The sequence below is a fragment of the Budorcas taxicolor genome, chromosome 18 (genome assembly GCF_023091745.1).
Source record: "Budorcas taxicolor isolate Tak-1 chromosome 18, Takin1.1, whole genome shotgun sequence".
Taxonomy (NCBI): Eukaryota; Metazoa; Chordata; class Mammalia; order Artiodactyla; family Bovidae; genus Budorcas; species Budorcas taxicolor.
In genome coordinates, this window is record NC_068927.1 from 16,486,370 (window position 1) to 16,507,719 (window position 21,350).

At 53.7% G+C, this 21,350-nt stretch overlaps 2 protein-coding genes across 2 annotated transcripts; one reads left to right on the forward strand and one right to left on the reverse strand.

The window, feature by feature from the left end:
• Positions 1 to 1,924: 1,924 nt before the first annotated feature.
• DEF8 (differentially expressed in FDCP 8 homolog) lies at positions 1,925 to 16,787 on the forward strand. The gene is made up of 12 exons (XM_052655550.1): positions 1,925 to 1,995; positions 5,970 to 6,091; positions 6,719 to 6,816; positions 7,994 to 8,143; positions 8,913 to 9,054; positions 10,225 to 10,389; positions 10,935 to 11,062; positions 11,329 to 11,442; positions 12,265 to 12,345; positions 12,912 to 13,052; positions 13,152 to 13,261; positions 14,135 to 16,787. Exons 2-12 carry the CDS (start codon positions 5,980 to 5,982, stop codon positions 14,235 to 14,237), a joined length of 1,344 nt encoding a protein of 447 aa, XP_052511510.1. The 5' UTR covers positions 1,925 to 1,995; positions 5,970 to 5,979; the 3' UTR covers positions 14,238 to 16,787.
• A 2,287-nt stretch (positions 16,788 to 19,074) lies between these two features.
• LOC128063437 (tigger transposable element-derived protein 1-like) lies at positions 19,075 to 20,706 on the reverse strand. The gene has a single exon (XM_052656198.1). The coding sequence runs from the start codon at positions 20,704 to 20,706 to the stop codon at positions 19,075 to 19,077; it is 1,632 nt and encodes a 543-aa protein (XP_052512158.1).
• Between the last annotated feature and the right edge of the window lie 644 nt (positions 20,707 to 21,350).

Consider the following 21,350-nt stretch of genomic DNA (forward strand, 5'->3'; position numbering starts at 1 on the left):
TCTTACTGATGTGTACCTTTGTTTACTGTCTGGCTCCTTGCATTCTGGGGCTGCGCCAGCCTTCTCCCTGCTAAGTCAGAGTCGGCCTGGGCCCCTGTTGGTGGAGCGGGGGCACAAGTGAAATGAGGCCAGCTCTTCCTTAGTCCCTGAAACTAAGCACCTATGTACCTAGGAACTGTTCTAGGCCCCAAAGCAGTGAAGAAAACGAACAAAACCCTTGCCTGCAGCCTTTAGTTTCTGGTGCCAGGTGGAGGTTGGGGGTGCCTGTGGAGAAAGACAAAAATAAAGTGAAAAAGTACAAGATGTAGGACATAGGGCAGTGACAATAAGTATGGAGAGAACCATAGCAGGGGCCTCTGGAGAGCAGTAGGCTTCTCCAACACCTCTCCCACCTGCACTGAACAGCCCCTTGTCTCACAGTGGCTCAGTTTCCTCCTCTTGTGAAATGGGTAGCATTGCAGTAACCTCTCCCCAACCAGTGATGAACGTGGTGGAGGCAAGCACAGCTGCTGCTTCTGCTCAGCGATCACCTATTCCATTTTCCCCACAATTGCTAGGGTTTAAAAGAAAATCAAACACCATTTTTTTTCTTATACACACACACACACACACACACACACACACACATATTTAAAATTTGGCTGCACTGAACCTTAGTTATGATGTGTAAACCCTTACTTGCAGCATGTGGGATCCAGTTCCCTAACCGAAGATCAAACCTGGTCCCTCTGCATTGGGAGTGTGGAGTCAACCAGTGGACCACCAGGGAGGTCCCACCAATTTTTAAAAGAGTGTTTGGTTTTGATTTAAATCAAAACTTTTGTGATTATGGAAAATCTAGTCAGTGCTACCTCACTCCCACCCCCGCCCCAACCTACCATTGTGGGCAAAAAATCAATCAGGTGATCTAAGAAATAAATGGAAATTTTTATTCAATCCAAATTTGAGGATTATAAGCCAAGAACAGCATCTCAGCAAGCTCCAAGGACTGTTTTGCCATTAGAAGTCACAGTTATACAAGTTTCTTGAGACAGAGCACAGGAGTGTAATCCACAGTTTACATCATTCAGATCTAAGCTCATCATGGCCCCTCACAAGATCAAGAAGCTGTTCAGTTGCTAAGTTGTGTCCAACTCTTTGTGACCCCATGGACGGCAGCATTTCAGGTTTCCCTGTCCTTCACCATCTTCCGGAGTTTGCTCAAACTCATGTCCATCGAGTTGGAGATGTCATCCAACTATTTTGTTCTCTCTTGTCCCCTTCTTCTCCTGCCCTCAGTCTTTCCCAGCATCAAGGTCTTTTCTGATGAGTCAGCTCTTTCCATCAGGTGGCCAAAGTTTTTGGAGCTTCAGCTTCCAAGGAGCATTAGCTCTTCCATTGAATATTCAGGGTTGATTTCCTTTAGGATCGACTGGTTTGATCTCCTTGCAGTTCAAGGGAGTCTCAAGACTCTTCTCCAGCACCACAATTTGGAAGTATCAATTCTTTGGTGCTCATCTTTCATTATGGTCCAACCCTCACATCCATACATGACTACTGGAAAAACCACAGCTTTGACTATAGGGACCTTTGCTGGCAAAGAAGTTCAGGAAGTGACCTTATCTTTTAAGCAGCTGTGCTGAATTCCAGGAGGCGTTTCTGCCCCGATGGGGGTGGTTTGGCAGATGCATAAATGCAGATCAGATGCACAGCGAGGAGAGAGGCACGTAAAGGGCAGAGAAATTTTTCGTGTTTAAATTTCCTTGTCTTCCATGAAGCGTGAATTTTATTTCACACCATCTTCAACAATTGGCATGAAGGGTCACCCATTTCTTCGATTGGGAGGTGAAGGCCTGGGTCCGGGAGTGGGACCCGCAAACTCCGCTGTGTCGTGAGCCTCCCGACCGCAGGAGGCAGCAGCGAGCGAGGCGGATACAGTGTATCCAGGGCGGCGATGGATACGCTATAACGAGCCCGGCGGGGCGGCTACAATGTAACCCGGGCGGTGGTGGTCAGGTGAGCGGCGGGAGGGGCGCGGGCGGGGTTCTGGGTGGCGGGGACTCGGACGCTCGGGCCACCGCGCCCCGGAGCCCGGGGAGCCTCTCTCCCGAAACGGACACCGGGGCGTAGGGGGCGAGGAGCCCGGCCGAGGCCCAGGCCCGGGCGCAAAGTAGGATTCAGACTCCCGGGCGATCACCTGGGGGCAGAGGGGCTTGGGGACCTCAGCTGCCCCGATCCCGCTCTGTCCCGGTCTAGCTGGGAAGGCCATCCCCGGGCACACTGTCACCCCTTCCAGCTGTCACCGCGCGCGTCTGTGGGATGCGAGAGGCCGGAAGGGACCCCACAGCTGTGCCACCGTGCCCTGGGGCTGGACCACTCTGAGCCTGTTTCCTCATCTCTGAAACGGACAAGGTGTGGTGGAAGACACCTGGCCCTGTGCGGAGCCACTTAGCGAGGGTCCCCAGAGTGTATGTTGCTGCTGTTGTTGTGGGTGAAGGTGGGGGAGGCCCTTTTGGGGTGGCGTCACCCAGAGGCGGGGGTGGCGCTGCCAAGCTTCAGTGGCAAGCAATCCTTAAAGGGACAGTATCGGCCCTGCTCCCGGTGGGGTCCTGGAGGCCTCCTGATGGCTGTGAGCAGCTAGGGTGCACCATCGCCTTGTCCCCTCTGGGGCGAAGTTTAGGGACCTCTGGTGGTAGCCGGGTGATGACAGGACCTCTGGTGGCTGTGTCACAAGCAGAACAGGCAAGGCTGGTTCAGGCACCTCTGAGCTTCAGCCCTGTGTTCCTCAGGGCCTGAGAGATGCTGGGCTTTGTTCTCAGGGTCCTCTAAGTGCAAAGTCGTGGGCTCCTCACCCCGACCCCCGTGAGAGGAGGTCTCTGGAGAAGGGGAGACAGTGGACTAGTGGGTTTTCTGCATGCTGCTTGCTCAGTGTCCACCTTCCGGCCTGCACCTGCGAGGTCAGGCCTGAATTTGGGGTGCAGAGCTCTCTGTTGGCGGAGAAAGCAATGGCACCCCACTCCAGTACTCTTGCCTGGAAAATCCCATGGACAGAAGAGCCTGGAAGGCTGCAGTCCATGGGGTTGCTGAGGGTCGGACAGGACTGAGAGACTTCACTTTCACTTTTCACTTTCATGCATTGGAGAAGGAAATGGCAACCCACTCCAGTGTTCTTATCTGGAGAATCCCAGCGACGAGGGAGCCTGGTGGGCTGCCGTCTATGGGGTCGCACAGAGTCAGACACGACTGAAGTGACTTAGCAGCAGCAGCAGCAGCAGCTCTCTGTTGGTGAACCTGGTTGGGTGGTGAGGGTTGCTATTGCTCTCCTCTAAGCCATTGCTGCGTACTTTGTCAGCTGGGCCCCTGCATTAGGGCCCCTTCTGGCTGCTCCTGGTACCCTCTTCTCCCTGGAAAATGCAATTCTCTTAACTTTGGCAGGAGAGGAACTGAGGCTGAGAGAGGTAAGGTTACCCCAGTCACTCACTCATCCATGGCCTCTCTGCCTGGCCTACCCATCAGGAGCTTAATGAGAAATGTGATTTCCAGGAGGGCTTATATCCCAGAGAAGGGCAGCTGAGCAGTGTTCCTGCCTTTGAGCTCCTCAGGCCATATTTTATTTTCTTTCTGACTAAGGCCTAAGAACCTGTGCATTTTGTGTATTTTTAAAAATTTAAATGTAGTTGATTTACAATGTTGTGTTAGCTTCCAGTGCACAACAAAGTGCTTCTGTCACAGATACAGATATCTTTCTCACGTTCTTGTCCATTATGGTTTATTACAAGATGTGGGCTATATTTCCCTGCGCTATACAGAAGGATCTTCTTGTTTATACATCCTTTATATAATGGTTTGCATCTGTTGACCCCATAACCCCAATCCAACCCCCGCCCCCAACCACTTGGCAACCACAAGTCTGTTTTCTACATCCGTGTGTCTGTTTCTGGTTTGCAGATAAGTTCATTTTTGTCATATTTTAGATTCCACATTTAAGGGATAGCACATGGTATCTGTCTTTTGGACTTAGTGTGGTAATCTCTAGTTGTATCCATGTTGCTGCAAATGACATTATTTCATTCCTTTGTATGGCTAATATTCCACTGTGTATATTTGTACCACATCTTTATCCACTCATGTGTTGATGGATATTTAAGTTCTTTCCACGTGTTGGCTATTGTGAATAGTGCCGTGATGGATGCTGGGTGCGTGTATCTTTTTGAATTACAGTTTTCTCCAGATGTATGCCCAGGAGTGGCATTGCACGATCATATTGCAAGTCTATTTCTAGTTTTTTCAGGAATGTCATCCTGTTCTCTATAATGCCTCTGGCTATATTGTAAAACCCTGAGAGGTTTCTGAGGAGAGACCCATGGGGGTGGTCCTGACCCTCCAGTCTTTGGGGGCTGGACTGACTGGCATGTGGTGTCACTGCCATGCACCTATGCTTAGTCTCCAGTTTGTAGTTTCCTTTAGACTGTATCTCTTTACAGCGGATACTCTTATTATCCCCGCTTGAAACATGCCAGCTCAAAGCACAGAAAGGTTTAGGCATTTGCCCCAGGTCACACAGCTAGAGCTGATAGAGTGTGGATTTGAGTAGGGCCAATTTGCCTGCTGATCACAGTCTGTTGGGGGTGATTAGTATGGATCTGTTTTGGCTGCAAGAGACAGAAATCCTCCTCCCGATAACAGTAGTTTAAGCAGAAGTTTATTTGTGTCTCAGTTGAATGAAGCCTGGGGGTGAGCAGCCCAGGGGTTCTTCACCACTTGGGAAGAAGGGTCTGGTGAGTATGGGGACAGCTGGGTCTCCCCTGCATTCTGGAGGCTTCCCTGGACGCTGTGGTTCCTGTCATCTGGGGAGGTGCTGGGCGTCAGAGCCGAACAGTTTGTGAGCTTCCCAGAGACCTCAGGTTATAAGGCAGATAGGGGTTTGGGCTCATGGCACCATGTCCTGCCCTGCTGTGACCAGTAGGTAGCTGGTCTGCAGGTGCCAGTTCTACCGGTCCAGAACCTTCAACCCACATCCCTCCAGAGGCAGACAGGTCCCGCAGAGGTGTGGGGGTCCCCGCCCAGGTGCAGGGCAACACTAGGGGTGAAGGGTGGCTTCGGGCCATTGCCGCTGGCTCAGTTTTCCTTTCAGTGTGTGTGTGGGCACACAGGAGTCATAGGATTGCCTTTTATAGTTACAGGTTATTTCAGACTGCAACCCAGGTGTCAGTAGAGCATAGCCAACATCCATGTCCTTCCTACAAAGTTTTGAAAACATCTTTCAACCTCCTGTGAACTCATTTTGTCTTTGGAGCAGAGAGAAGCTAAGGAATGTGGGTCAGCTAGTTAAGTGTGGGCCTCTGTCTCGGGAGCCACCAGCCCTGTGTGTCTGGTTTGCTGAGCTCCCAGCTGTGAGCTCAGCACTTGCTGCCTGTGCCCTTGGGTTCCGGGGTATGGGGCCAGCCATGGGCTCAGGCCGCATGGTGGTTATAGAGCATTCAGGAGGCCTCTCCACAGGGCAGTGTTAAGGTGGGTCCTGCCCTGGGCCACACTGCAGGTGGCACGGCAGGCCTGAGCCCTGGCATCAGCACTGAGCCTTCTGTTGGCTGGGCTTTCTGGGTGCTCTGTCAGGGAAGGAGCACCCTGGGTCCTGGGCGAGAGGGAGGCACTGAGTGTTGGCTGGCCAGGCAATGTGTGCAGGACCAAAGGGGCTCTGTGCTGGAGGTCTGGCTGGGCACCTCCAGCCCTGCCTGCCCCATCGGTGACTTGGGCATCACTGCTCTCACTGAGGGGCCAGCTGTGGGGGCTGAGCTGGCTTGGGGAGGGGCTGCGGGGGGCGGGGGGGGGGGGAGGGGAGGCCATGGTGTGGGAATATTTGGCCTGGACCCTCCAGGGGAAGTGAGAGGGCCAGGTCTCCACTCTGATATCTCAGGCACTTGAAAAGGGAAGGAGACCCCAGTGAACCTGGGTTCTGGACACCCACCTCTGCTCTGCTCTGCTGTCTGCAGGTAGGGTGCTATGGAATATGACGAGAAGCTCGCCCGGTTCCGGCAGGTCCATCTCAACCCCTTCAACAAGCAGCAGCATGAGCAGGGGGCTGGCGAGGAGGCCCCGGACATTACTTCTCAAGGTGGATGCGGGGGGCTGGGGTTGTGTAGGTGGTCTGCCCTGCTCACGCCAGCCCTCATCCTCTTAGGTCGTTCCCCCTGGGTGCATGCAGGTGGCTTCTTCACAGATCAGACTGCTTCCCCCATCGGTCCTCAGGAGAATGAACACGCCCCTGGGCGGGGATGTCTCACTGTCTTGCCTGCCTTGTCCCAGGGGCCGCACACAGCAGGCACTTCCTCAGGGAACACTCGGGGCGTGAACTCAGAGCCAAGCCCTGCAGGGTGAGAGGTCAGCAGGATGTGAGCCCTGAGATTGCAGACTGAGCGCACAGGGTGCCAGAGTCCACACAGGGGCTCCCATGTCCTGGTATGTAGCCCTTCAGAGGTCCTCCTCCAGGCCACAGATGCACACACAATCTGTGAGCCTTAGAAACTGGCGTGCTTCTGTAACCCTGGTTTTGCACGGCTCTGTCCTGTGGCCACAAGGACACAGGGTCCTCTGCTGGTGGACACGGGGCTCACCCCAGAGTAGAGCCCTGCTTCCCTGGGCACTTCTGTGGGCTCCCTGCTCCCCGAGGGCCCCGCAGCGCGCTCCTGGGGTGGCAGGCTAACTCGTCTCTCTGCCGCCCTCCCCACCTGCCCTGCTGCAGCACGCCTGCCTGAGCTGCCTCCCGGGGAGCCAGAGTCCCGCTGCCCAGAGCGTGTGATGGATCTTGGCCTGTCTGAGGACCACTTCGCTCGCCCCGTGGTAAGGTTCAGGGTCTGTGGGTGGACAAGGTGACCCCCCTCCGACCAGAGTTTGAGGAGTTGGCCACGTCCATCTCAGCTGGGCCTCCTAGGTGTGGAGTCTGAGGCCTGTGTGACACCCGGCTCCCACCTTATACCTGTGTGCCGGCCTGTGGAAACGGGTTGGATGCGGTGTTTGGAAGCCTGGGCTCTGTCCTCCTGGGCAGCCATTCTCTCCCCTCCATGCAGGATACTACAAAGCAAATATGGGGGTTGATTCCATCTGGGGTTCTGGGGAATCCTGTGGTCCATTGCAGGGTAAAGGCGAGGGCAGCCACTGCCCACCACCACCTGCTCAGCTAGGCAGGGCCACTCCTGTCTGAGCTAGGTTTTGTTCCATGAAAACCTTGTGGGGTGTTTTTTTGTTTTGTTTTTTTTTTTAATTAAAGAGCTCTAATAATTCCTTTAAAGTTTCAAAATCTTTGCAAACTATCTCCAACTGTTGTTTGAGAGAGATGCTATGGTAACAATAACATAGGACTTTAAGATTCACCTGAGCCCCCGTTTCTCGTTTGCTGCTCATTTTGCTGGTCATGTGGACTTTAACTTTACATTCTGCAGGTACATACACTCCTCTTAGTTATGTGTTTGAACCCTACTTTTGCACTCCTGTGGGCAGTGACACCCCTTTCTTGGGGCCCCAGCCTCTAACTCTGAGACCTAGCCTGTTTCCTTGCCCAAGTTTAGGGCTTTGTTGGACCCAAGCTCGGGTCAGCCTGTTAGGTGCTGGGCCCAAGGGCAGGTGGCAGCCAGGGGTATCTCTGAGCTTCGCAATTGAACCAGAGGCCACTTCCTCTCCTTCTTGACAGACAAGTGTCATTTCCCCTGCTTTCATCCAAGAGGAAGTTCTGTAGAAGCAAGCGAGATAGCACAGCCAGAAAAGCAATTGGATTTCTAAAAGAGGGAAGTTGTGTTTTGAAGAACACTGTGAGTTAGGTCTCCAGAGGCCCATGGGTGGAAATGTCCAGAGAGCGGGCAGGTGGTGTGGGCTGGGGCCTGCCTCTGCTGCTGATGGTCTTGGGCCTTGAGCAAGTCTTTGGGCCATCAGGGCTCGAGATGGGTGGGGAGATCTGTTCTGGGCCCAACGACACACAATCTGACTATCATCGTCCCCAAACTGCCCTCCCCCATGTGAGCAGGGCCTGTTCCTGGCCTCTGATGTCCAGCAGCTGCGGCAGGCCATCCAGGAGTGCAAGCAAGTCATCCTGGACCTGCCAGAGCACTCGGAGAAGCAGAAGGACGCCGTGGTGAGACTCATTCATCTCCGGCTGAAGCTGCAGGAGCTGAAGGTGGGTGCCGGCCCACCCCCACCAGCAGCCAGAGCTGAAGTGGGGGCTGGGGGAGTGATGGGCCCTCAGCCCAGCTCTGATCCTGCCTGTAGTCTTGGGTCATGTGTCCACCCACTGAAGCAGGTGGGTGAGTTAGTCCCACCTTGAACCACATGACCCAGAGCGTGGCCTGGTTCCCTGGAGATGACAACAGAAGGGGTCATGGATCCTGGAAGCCAATAACCACTGGGGTCCATCATGTAGTCCTTGAGTCTGGTTCATGAGTCCATAGGATTTGGACAGTGGTAGGTTCATTAGAATATAGGTAAGGCAATAGTATGGGCTCAGACACCCCGAAAGACAGTGGCTTAAAGGATTGGTTGTGTAGATTTACTCACATGGAAGTGCTGCGGGTTCCCTGGGCCCATCTGGCAGCTACTGGCATTGGAGACCGCAGGTCCCCCTCTAATGTTGCTCTGCTCGTCCCTGGCAAGTCCAGGACAGCTTCCACCAATCTGGGTCTGCTCTCAGCCAGCCGAAACAAAGCAGGGAGGGCAGCGAGTGCCCCTCAGTACTGCTCACATGCCCTTGGCCCTAATGTGGCCCTGGCGCAGCACCTAGGTACAGAGGTGGTCTGTAATCTCAGTGGACCAGGCCTGACCGGGCACCCTGTTCTATTGTAAAGGGAGGGGTCTGTGGTAACCTTTGCTATATGTGGTGCCTGGAAGATGCAGTCAAGGGACTCATGTGCCCAGAAGGAGCTGTGACCCCTCCCTGGTCTCCTCCCTAGGACCCCAGTGAGGATGAGCCCAACATTCGAGTCCTTCTTGAGCACCGCTTCTACAAGGAGAAGAGCAAGAGTGTGAAGCAGACATGTGACAAGTGTAACACAGTCATCTGGGGCCTCATTCAGACCTGGTACACCTGCACAGGTGGGCGGAGACCAGACTGCCCTTCTGGGCTGGCAGTCTAGGTCTCCAGGGAGAGGGGTTCTCTATCGAGTCCTCAGTATTTGCAGAACCCTGCAGTGTGTGGTGGGTGTAGCAAGAGGTGTCTGCCTTCACTGGGCTTAAGTCCACTAGCCACATGTAACGTTTCAAATTTAAATTATTGAACATAGATAAGTAGCTCCTCAGTTGTACTGTGCATGTTCCAAGTACACCGTAGCCATGCAAGATTGGTGGCCACCCCACTGGACATTGTAGAAACACATCACTGTATTGGACGTGCTGCTCTGGATGAGAAATCAAATGAGTCAGTGATGTGATATGTTAGAAATAGTGAAGAAGCCTAGGGGAGGCACAAGCATGTCAGGGGGTGGGGTGCTGCTATTTTAGGGTGAAATGAAAAGGCTTCATGTGACATTTAATAAAAAAGCTTGGAGGTTAGGGGCAAACCAGGAGCATATCTGAGAAGGAACATTTCTGCAGGGGAGCTGTCTGTGCAAAGGCCTGTGGTCAGTGTGTGTCCAGCGTATTTGACGAGGAGCAGAGAGCAGCGTGGCATAGAGGTGCTTCAGAGGTGGCAGGGGGCTTTTCTCTAAGTGCACTGGGGCCATGTGGGTGGATATACTTAGGTTTTAACTCCACCTGCTGAGCTGAGTGTGGCATGGTGGAGGGAAAATGATGGCCTTCTGACCAGGGTGAGACTCTGACATTTAGATGAGAAGGGCCAAGTGCAACTGTGGCTAAAGGACTGGACGTGGGTGTAAGAGAGGAGTCGGGATGACTTCCCAGTTTGTAGTCTCAGGAGGTTGAAAGACAGAGTCCCTGAAATCTGAGATGGCAAGCTGGGGTGGATTTGGGTAGGAAGAACCGGGTTTTACTTAGATGGCTTGGCCTTGATCCCCTTGAGTATCCCAGTGGGCATGGCTGGTAGGCCCCTGGACTTCTGAGTCTCAAATTGGGGGAAAGGTGTGCACGTACCTTCAGGGCAAGGCTTGGGGTGGGGACATTTGGGGACCTGCAGTGGCACCTGGAGAGGCTCTTGGGTTGGTCTGGGAAGCCGAGTGGAGCCCCCTGGGGGTCCCAGAAGCTGAAGGTCATCCTGGGCTGCAGAGAGGCGCTCTTCCTAAGAGGCCTGCTGTTGGGCCCCCATCCCAGGGTGTTATTACCGCTGTCACAGCAAGTGTTTGAACCTCATCTCCAAGCCCTGTGTGCGGTCCAAAGTCAGCCACCAGGCCGAGTATGAGCTGAACATCTGCCCTGAGGCAGGCCTGGACAGCCAGGATTACCGCTGTGCTGAATGCCGAGCACCCATCTCTCTGCGTGAGTGCCCCCGGGGTGGGGGGTGGGAGTTGGGCAGGGTGCAGGGCTGAGGGGAGCTGTTCTGGGCAGGGTGCCCTGCTATCAGCAGCGGGCGTGAGTAAGTGGGAGGAATGCGCAGTTGAGCTCCTCTCCTTGGGAAGCCAGAAAGGACTGCTTGTGGCACCTTTTCACGCTGGCCCAAACTGATCAAGGTTCCCCTAGGAGTCCCTGCAGGGCTGGGCTAGTTTCCCTCCTGTGACTGCATCATCACAGAAAACCCACCCCATGGGAAGACCACACTACACTCACACCCTGTGTGTCAGGCCTTCCTAGAAACACACTGACATTGACTCAAGGGATTCCCCATCTACTGTCCCATTTTACTGATGGGAAACGGGAAGCGGGGCGACTTAGAAGAGGACGAGTCAGGGGCTGATGGGAAACGGGAAACCGGGCAGCTTAGAAGAGGACGAGTCAGGGGTGGGGCCGGGCGGTGGGGAACCCTTGGTGCAGCTGGGGGAGGGGACCTCTCCGGTCTCCCTGACTTTGGGACATCTCCTCCACAGGGGGCGTGCCCAGCGAGGCCCGGCAGTGCGACTACACTGGCCAGTACTACTGCAGCCACTGCCACTGGAACGATCTGGCTGTCATCCCAGCGCGTGTGGTGCACAACTGGGACTTCGAGCCGCGCAAGGTGCGGGGGGAGAGAGAGCGGGGAGCGAGGGGTGCCGCCCTGGGGATTGGGTGGGGGCGTGGTGTGGCCGGGGGCGTGGCGGAGCGCTGGGGGGTGGGACGTGGCTGCGGGGGCGGGTCAGGACACAGACTGGGGCGGGGCCTCGGGGTGGGGCAGAGTGGGGCGGGGCCTCGGGGTGGGGCAGAGTGGGGCGGGGCCCGAGCCAGGGCGGTGCTGCGGGGGCGGGGCAGAGTGCAGAGGTGGCACCTTTCCGTCCCTCTGCCCAGGTGTCCCGTGGCAGCATGCGCTACCTGGCGCTGATGATGTCGAGGCCAGTGCTCCGGCTCCGGGAGATCAATCCTCTGCTGTTCAACTATGTGGAGGAGCTAGTAGAGATCCGGGTAAGACAGGGGAGGGCCGGGCGTGGGGCAACCCTGCTCTCCCTTCGCAGCTGTGTGAGGAGATGCCACCTGTGTCGCTGGGCACCCCCCTCCCCTACTGTCCTTTAAGTTAAAGTCGCTAGAGCAACTGTCCAGTCACTACGAAATAGGACGCGAAGCTCAGAGGCAGTTTGAAATTTTCTAGCAACCACAGTAGAAAAATGAAGTTCATCTCAGTGATGTCTTTTATTTCATGCACATTTGTTGAGATACATCGTGTGGCGTGTCTGTATTGTATTAGTCTGCATCCCAGTGTGTATTGTCAAGAGCAGCCTCACATTGGCCCAGCCACGTCTGGTCGGTGTTCTGAGGACCTGTGTGTTACTGAGGGTCCTCTCTTTGGCACTCAGCAGGAGGGCAGGGTGGGGTGTGCCTCAGGCAGGTGCGGAGAGGAATGGGACTTGTTGGAGAGGAGCTGAGGCACAGGGCCACTGAGCTGAGGAGGGAATCTGGGTTCAACTGGGCAGTCTGATGCAAGCTCAGGTGATTCCCAAGGGGTGTGTTCACATGTGGAGGCGGGTGGGGAGCAACTGTGCACGAAGGAAGTTTAGGGTCCTGCCTGGTGGTGAAGCTGTGGCTTGACCTTGAGCTCTGCTGGAGGGCTCAAAGCTGGGACTGTCGTGGGGGGACGGGAATGCACTTACAGTCCTCTACTGACCCAGAGTGTAAAGTGACAAAGCTTCCCACAAAGCCAGCCCCGCCCCACCTACACTGGCCATCAAGACATGCCTGGCACAGCCCCTGCTCTGGCCAGAAATGCCCACCTGCCCCTCTTGTCCACAGAAGCTGCGCCAGGATATCTTGCTCATGAAGCCATATTTTATCACCTGCAGGGAGGCCATGGCAGCGCGCCTGCTCCTGCAGGTCAGTCCACCCGCCCCCCGGGGTAGGGGAGGGGTGGGGTGGGGAAGGGGTCCTCCAGGAGGGCAAGAAACAGACCAGGATTGTGAGGGGAAGGCTTGACACTGAGCGTGTGCTGCGCCGTCAGCAGAGGGTCTCCGCACTGTTCCAGGGAACACCAGGTCTACCCACAAAAGCATTCTACCCACAGAAGTGGTTTCTGCTTCTGTCAGCACGAGAAGCACTGAGAGAGTGGGTGTCGCCCTGCAGCCTTCACGGGAGCCTGCACAGAGTGGACCCAGGGAGGGCCAACCACAGAACACTTCGCGGCTCACCTACTTACTTGTTTGCAAGCGCTCACTGGGTGCCTGCTGCGGCCGACGGTGTTCTGGGTCCTGGGGAGCAGCGAGCAGAGCGGGCGGCACCTGGCCCTCACCTAGGGGTGCACTCTCCAGATTGGGCTGACAGGAAGAGTAGGAAGCAGCGCATTGGGTGGTGAGATGTGTGGACAAGATAAAGCTGGGAAGAGGGCTCCGGGCAGGCAAGGGCCCCGGTCTGGCGGCCCTGGGGTCACACGGCTGCGCCTGCAGCTCCAGGACCGGCAGCACTTTGTGGAGAACGATGAGATGTACTCGGTGCAGGACCTGCTGGACACGCACACGGGCCGGCTGGGCTGCTCTCTGGCTGAGACCCACACGCTGTTTGCCAAGCACATCAAACTGGACTGTGAGGTGGGCCCCCACAAGCCAGGTGGGGAGGTGGGAGGGCGGCTCGGGAGGATGTACCCCCCCACCTGGGAGTGGGCACTGACCTCCCCACCTCGCCCGCAGCGGTGCCAGGCCAAGGGCTTTGTGTGCGAGCTCTGCCGGGAGGGAGATGTGCTGTTCCCCTTTGACAGCCACACGTCCGTGTGCGCCGACTGCTCTGCCGTCTTCCACAGGTCTGTGTGAGCGTCCGCCTCCATAGACTGTAGACAGGTGTGGGAGAGACAGGTGCTGGGAATGTTGGGTGGGGAGAGGCTGGGGCTTGACCTTTGCCACCTGGTTTCAAATGGGACTTAGGTTTACTGAGGCTGGGGCTTCCTAAGCTCTCTAGTTTTTGTGATTTTCTTTTTTCAAACATCCCTAGGCCACAAGAAATACCCAACAGTTTTATTTATTAAGTACTTAGGTTCAACAATGGAAGCATTTATGTCCTAAAGACTTGTGGATGTTAGGAAGAATGACACACAGAAGTGGGAAGAAGATATTTAAACTCTAAGTACACTTATCAGTAGGCGTGTGCCTGTGGGGCCCACACAGCTTGTCACACTGGGCTCAGATGGGACCCCACCACCCTGTTTCTGTCCACACTGGACTTTCCTGGCCCTTGCTGTTTCTCAGAGTGACCCGCAACCTCATAGATCAGCAGAGCTGGACTGCAGTCTCAGTAAGGACTGTAGCAGAAAGTGTTGAAACTCTGAGCTCCCTTGAGCTGGCAGTTTGTGTGGTGTCCTATCAAATGTTGCTGTGTCCCCTTCAAAAATTAAGCTGCCATGGAAACCGTGTGCACCTCCACAGAGCCCTGGGCGGGGGGCGCTTCACACAGTAGTGGAAACAGGTCAGGGAGGGGAGTCACTGAGAGGGTCAGAGGGTACCAGGTGATAGGTGTGGCCCCTTGGGATGTCTGTGCAGAGGTATGGGATACAGGCCTGGCCAGCACACCTGGGTGAGACTGCTGCAGGCTCCTGTCTGTTAAAGGAATATTGTGAAGACTCAGGGTTACAATTCTACTTGTGGAGCCCCCTCTTCATGGCCATTCCTGTCTCCCTCAGGGACTGCTACTACGACAATTCCACCACGTGCCCTAGGTGTGCGCGCCTCACTCTGCGGAAGCAGTCGCTCTTCCGGGAGCCTGGTCCAGACCTGGACGCCTGAGCAATGGAAGCCCTTCTAGGCCTGTCTGTCCTGCTGGCCGTTGCCACAGTCAACATGTTTCCTGTACTGTGGAGACCTAGGGTCTGGCCCCTGGACCCCGCCACTGCTGAGCCAGCACCACCAGGACCACCGTCCCCCGGCTCGTGTTGGGGCTTGAAGTGTCTGTTTTTTGGTTTGGCTGCTGTGAGGGCCAGGATGTACACCCTTCCTCCACTGCAGAGCTTTGAGGGTCAGGTGGGGGGAGCATCCCTCACCTCCCCTTTGGTCAAGAGCCCCCCACCCTACCCTGCCCACCTTGGGAGCAAGGCTGCTGGGCCCTGGCTATCCTGGAAATCCTGGAAGTCTTCCGGGAGTGCCGACAAGACTGAGGATGCAGTCTTAGCCTGACTTTTGCCTGTGGTGGATGGTGTGGGTTCTACTTGGAGGCCCCTCCCCCAGCCCCTGGCCTCTTTGAGGTCCCCTGGTTGTCCCTGGCTGGGGCTGTGTTCATCACTATCTCCCAAGGGCCCTGCCCCTGCCCCCGGGTTCTCTCTCTGGGGCCTTCGCCAGTAGGATCATTCCAGGGGCTGCTGGCTGCCGTGGAGATCTCACCTCCTAACCGCCCCTGCCTTGGCCCAGCCCAGCTCACTCTGGTGCTTCATGCTGCGTGGCTGAGGGAGTCCCACCCAGTGAGGAAGTGTGCTTCCAGGTATTGGGCAAGACCGTGCCCCTGGCAGGTCAAGGTTAGGTGAGAGGGCTAGGGGACAGTAGACCTGGACCGAGTGTGCCTATGGAGGACTCCGGATCACTCAGAGACCCCCCCAACCGGGGCCTTATGTTTGGGGAACTGAGATCAGGCACTGGAAATACTTGCTCAGGGGAGCACCAGGCAGGACTCATGAGGTGTGGGAGGTCCTGCCACCAGCAGGCAGAGGGAGCCGGGCATGGAGGACTGACCCAGTGGGGAAGATGCATTTGTGGGGACCATCCAGGGGAAGGCTGCCCTGGCCTTGCTGGCCTTCTTCTTGCCCTGGATTGTGCTTGGCTGTTGACACCTGGGGCTGACACACACATGTGGTGGCTGGTGGGCGGGAGGCTGTCACCTGGACATCCATCACCTTTGACTGGGAAGCGCAAGGAGAGGCTTGGCCAACAGGGAGGCCAGCTGAGCCAATGTGGGGGGTGGGTAAGGACAGTGCCAACCCCTCCATGCCCCTTTGCACCCCAGGGAAGCCCTGCCCAGGGACTTTAGGCCACCCTCTGACTGTGCTGGGCTGTTCAGAATGTCAGTGTGGGGGGCTGGTCCAGATGGGGCCACCCTGCTTCCCATTTTTGGGTCTAGGGGGTTAAAGGCTGAGCACCCTCTTCCTACACCTCAGATCTGTACGTCTCACTGTGGCATCACATTTCTGTCCCAGGGATCCTGGCTTCTCCCAAATGGACTCTGTAATCAGCATCGTGTTATTCCAGTTACAGTCACTGTGTCCGTAAGAAATGTCAGTAGCCATTTGTTGGGCAAGGTTGACTCTTTTTTTTTAAACTTCCTCCCACATCACGTCTTCTCCTCCTCCCCCTTCTGGGTGACAGAGTCTTTAAACGGAATCGTGTAGGTCTTTCTGAGACCACATCACAGAACCCAGAGGAACCAGTTAGTATGGGCAGGCCTCCCAGGAGAGCTGTGTGGGCTGGGTGCTGTGGACACAGCAGGGTTTGCTGCAGGGTTAGTCAGAGCCCACAGGCCCCTCCCACAGGGTCAGGTGTAAATGGGGCACCTGACCTTGGCCTCAGTGTGCTGACACCTCTGTAGGCTGCACTAAAGCACACCCTGTGGGGTTTTTTGGGTTCCAGGAAGTGCTGAGCCCAGTCTGGCTCTGTAACAGAACCTATGTCTTCTCTCCTGAGTCCTCCCAGAGGGAGGACTGTCATGTTAATTCAGTGTAAGCAGTGCCGGCCCAGGTCTAGCTCCCAGAAGCACCTCTGGTCTTCAAGTTTGACTCACTGAAAGGGCCCTTGGAGCTCAGGAGAACCCGAGACCCCCTCCCAAATGACATTCAAACCTCTGTGTATGTACATTTCTCTCTGGAGATACGACCTCTGGTTTTGAGGATGATCTCAAAGAAACATCAGGAGTGTGCGACACAAGGGGTGGGGGAAGGGTGTGTGTGGGCTGTCTGTGGGCCCACGCTGGCGCCTCCACATCAAACAACTAAAGCCACACTTTGGTATCAGAGGGAGCATGCAGTCTCCACCCACCCACTTCAGGTATGAGGATGAGTTTTTCTTAAACTTTTAATTTTAACAGCTGTAGGTTTACAGAAGTGCTGCAAACACATTCCCAGGTACCCATCTCCTGGATTCCGTGAATGTTAACATTTTCCCCATTTTGCCTTACTCTTTCTCCACACACTTTCTTTTGAACCATCTGGTGGAAGTTGCAGATGGTGCCCCTTTGCCTCTAAGTGCTCCTGTGTTACCCCAGCAAGGACATGCCTCCCACAGCTACGGCGTAGTCATGACATCAGGATGCTCACGTGGATGCCGACCATAAAGCCTACAGCAAGCGTGTTCAGATTGAGCCACTTGGTTGCCACGTCATTTTAGTCTTTAATCTGGAAGGGTTCAGGACTCTGACACAGAAAATCACAGATAAATTATTCTGAAGACTTTCCTTCAGTGTGGGTTTTTTTTGACTGGACTCGGGCTTTGCACTTTTGGTGGGATTTTCCACCCACCAAAGTGGTGGATGGGTCCAGTTTGTCATCTGTCCTACTCAAAACGCTCTGGTCCACTTGGTCCAGCTGACTGACATCTTCCTGGCACTCTTTAGGCACTTTCTTACTTTCTAGCACAGGAAAGTGTTCCAGGCTTAGTTAGTAATTGCCCCAGTCCCAGCCCTGACACCAGTCATTTTTCTTGAGGAGCCTTGGGATCTTCTGGTGGAGGATGAATGTGATAGTTGGGTGTGCTCACTTTTGGGCTGATCACTGCCCATAGGTCCTTTCAGTAGTGTGGAAATAGTTCTCCTTATCTATTTCTTTTCTGGTCTATAAACATTAAAAACCATGAGTTCACAGTGAAACTTCCAACTTCAAAACAACACAAGTCATTCTTTCCCTCTTTTATGTTTATTATTTCCTTGCTCGACAGTGAGAAAGCTGGCTCCCTTATCCAGAGTACCCTTATTTGCTCAGTCCAACAGTACACAGAAAGCACCTTTGGGACTGGTCACTTACGCTGGTGAGAAATAAGGCTACTCACGAGCCTTTAATATTTGTCTATAGCCCAAGGGCATACAGTCAAAAAGTACTTGCTTTTGCTTCTTCATTGTGGGTGTGCAGTTCCTGTGAAATACGGTTCCATTCAGGTAGTCTACTGATTTATTTCCCCATCCTTGTTTACTTTTGTTTGTGTAGTATATTAACATGGTCCCCAAAGTCAGAACTTCATAAAAGGTACAAAAGTTTATATCTCCTCCCACCTCTGGAACCAATCTCTTTAGTCTGATTTCTCCCACCTTTGTTTCTTATTGTACAAATGAGTATGATGTATGCGTATTTTCTTACTTCCCTGTCTTTCTTCCACAAAAGGTAGCATACTCCACTCCTGATGTTGCTTTTTTTTCTATTAATAATATATCCTGGAAACCACTCCACATCAGTTAAGTTCGCCCTTGTTCTATTATTGTAGTTATCATCACTTACAACTGTCTAACTCGCCATTGTGTACAAGCACCGTTTCATATTTGACTTTTTACATGAGACTCTTCAGGCTATTTCCTAGGTTTTGAAGTTACAAACAAGGCTGCAACAAAATCCATGCATCTGTATTTTCTTTTGTTGGAAGTGTATCCTCCTAAAAGTGGGATTGTTAAATCAAAATAAATATATTTTGTATTAGTGCTTGATACTCCTCTGTAATGGATGTACCAGTTTGTGTTCCCACCAGCAGTGAATGAGGGTGCCTGTGACCCCACAGCCTAACCAGTGGAGTGTGTAGCCATACTTTTGATTATTGCTGATCTGAATAATGAGAAATGGTATGAGTGTTGTTTCATCTGCACTTCTCTTATGTTTGAAGAGCTAATTTACTTACTTATGAATTATATCTTTTGTCTACTTTTCTATGGGGTTTTTGGTATTTTCTTCTCAATCTTTAAGAGTTCTTCACATATCAGAGATATTAACTCATTATCTGTGAGAAATTTTCTTCCAGTGTGTCGTTTGCCTTTGACTCTGTTTGTCCTCTTTTATTCTCATGGAAAAATTTTATTACATTTTCATATCATCAAATTGATTAATCTTAAATTTCACCTGGGCTTTGAGTTACAGAAGATCGTCCTGATCACCCATGGGGAAGAGGCATATATCCATGGGTTGTGTAGCATTTGTATTGTTTCAGCTTTTACAGTTAGATCCCTCGTCTGTTTGTTTATTCCTGTGTGTGCTGTGAGGTGTGAACTAACTAGCTTTTGCCAAATTTTATCTAGCTGTCCTGCACTATTAAAAAAAACTTATCTGTATCTACTGCTAGACTTTCTATTGTATTCTACACATTTGAGTACCTCCTTGATTCAGTCAGAGGTTTCATAGTGTGTTTCAATGTCTAGCAGGGCTGGTCTCCTCATTGTGTGTTTTAAATAACTTTTCCTGGATTTTTCTTTCAATCTTCTTAAAGTGCATTTAAGCACAATTTCAGTAACAAGATGTGATGCTCTTTAGTGTCAAAATGAATGTACCAGAAGCAGGGTTTCCAAGGATGTTAAACATCTAGAAGCCAAGACCTGGCCAGGTGTCACCTAGGAGGTTGCCCTGTCATGTCTGGTCTTCCTGCCGTGGAGTGTGTTGTGCACTGAGGTCACCTAGGAGAGCTGTTTGGAGCACCGCTCCTTCTCACTGTACAGCTCCCTGTAGCAGCTTATTGCATCATTGATTGCTCTTGAAACTTGACGTTTCCACACGGCATCAGGGCTGTTACTGGTAAGGACCTGCAAGCCGGCCTCAAAATGTGAGAAGGCTGCTGACAGCTCCCGTGTGGTTAGTTGGCGCAGGGCAGGGGCAGCCTCTTCACCCTCCTCCTCCTCTCCTGCAGGCTCCTGCTCCAGCTGCATCAGCTCCTCATTCGAGAGACCCTCCTCGTGGGACTGCAGCAGCTGGTCCACATCAGCTTCTCCCACCTCTCCAACAGCCACACTCTTGGCAAGGATCACAATATTTTGTTGAAGCTGTGCAATGCCATCTGTTTGGGAAGCACTCTGGAAATGAACACACTCAGGCCAAATCTTCTTCCACACACTGTTCATTGTTGCTGGTCTGAGCTCCCCCCAGGCTACTGCGATGTTGTCCACAGCGTCCACAATGCTGTAGTTTCTCCAGAACTCCCTGATCTCTGCTGTATCCTCCCCATCTGTTGCTTCTAGGATGTGCTCAAAAGTCCTTCTCAGGTAATGAGCTCTGAAGGCAGAGGCTACACCTTGACCCATGGGCTGGATCGAGTCAGCTGTGCTGTCATGAAGATACTCCACTCTTACATTATCAGACAGATGGCTCAGATTGACTGGGTGGCATGGTGCCTTGTCTAAGATGAGCAGGGCTTTGTTGGTCAGGTTATTTTGGGCACAGTATTTCTCAATGGCAGGGCAAAAAAAATATGTGAACCATTCATGAAAGATGCTCCTGGTTGCCCAAGCCTTTCTGCTTGAGCGCCAAATCACGGGCAGATTGGGCTTGGAGTACCCCTTCAGAGCCTTGGGGTTTTCTGAGTGGTACACCAATAGGGGTTTCAACTTGAAGTCCCCAGCTGCGTTGCCACCAAGAAGCAGCATCAAGCGATCTTTGGATGATTTAAATCCTGGCTGAGCTCTCTCTTCTACTGAAAGAAACGTTCTTTCAGGCAGTCTTTTCCAATAAAGACCTGTCTCATCCACATTAAAAACTTGCTGGGGGGTGTACTCACCTTCCTGAATGATGCTCTTCAGTATTTCCGGATATTCATCCTCCTTGGCAGGAGCTGCAATGTTCATCTTGAAGTGGGGCAAACAGTGGCGTTCCTTGAATCTCACAAACCACCCTTTACTTGCATTAAACTTTTCTGTTTGAGAGCTTTCACCTTGCTCACGCTGTAAGTCATCAAACAAACTCTTGGCCTTCTTCTGAATAACGGTGACACTCAGGGGCACGTTTCGCTGGCTCTGGTCTTCAAGCCACAAGCGCAACAACCTCTCCATGGTCTCCATGACCGCACTTCGGTGGCGAGTCAACCGGGAGGCTCTCAAAGGAGTGGCTATTTGTGAACTCGCTTTGATTTTGTCTTTATTATCTCTGATGGTCGCCACTGTAGAGGCAGCAAGGCCTAAGGCCTTTGCGATCTGGCTGAGCTTCTCACCCACTTCAAACCGTCTTAACACTTCTAACTTCACGTCGAGGGTGATTGCTTTCCTTTCCCTTTTGGCACTCCGGATGACTGCGGCGTTTAGGGACCTTTTCCCAGGCATCTTTGCCGCCGGTATGTACTAACCACAGCAGTCTCAGGGGCGAGAAAGCCTGTGGTTGCTCCACGCCCCTTCGCAGAATTTGGGGAAGAGAAAGTGGGGCTTCCCGGAGGCGCAGGATGACGACACCGGGGACGTGACCGGGTCAGCGCAGGCCGGCCCACGACGGTTCCTTCTGGGTTCCAGGGAGTCGATCAGAGCGGCCAAATCCCTGGACAGCAGGACTGGGTTTCCCTGATGCAGAAAACAAAACTCCGTGAGGGGCGGTAATACCGCCCAGCCCACGCCGCCCGGGGTCTTCTGTTCCTGGGGAACCGGTTCCCAGCGCTGTACCTGGACCACAAGGAGCCGGCGGGCAGGCGGGGTGGTGTACGCCGCTTCCCAAGGAGGACTCCAGATTTAAAGTAAGTCTAAAGGCTGTCTCCTCAGCATCTAGCCCGCGTCTGCCACCGTAGTGTAGGTGGCACAAACGTTCAGATCCGAGTCAGGCCCGACAGCAGACACCTGAGGCAAGGTCCCCACCTAGGCGCCTTGGCCTCACCGCGCATGCGCGAGACTCCGAGGTCCGCTGGAGGTGTGGTGCCCTATGACCTACTCGCCGCCGCACTGCGCGTGCGCGCGCCGCGCGGCGCGAGGTCTGAGGGGGA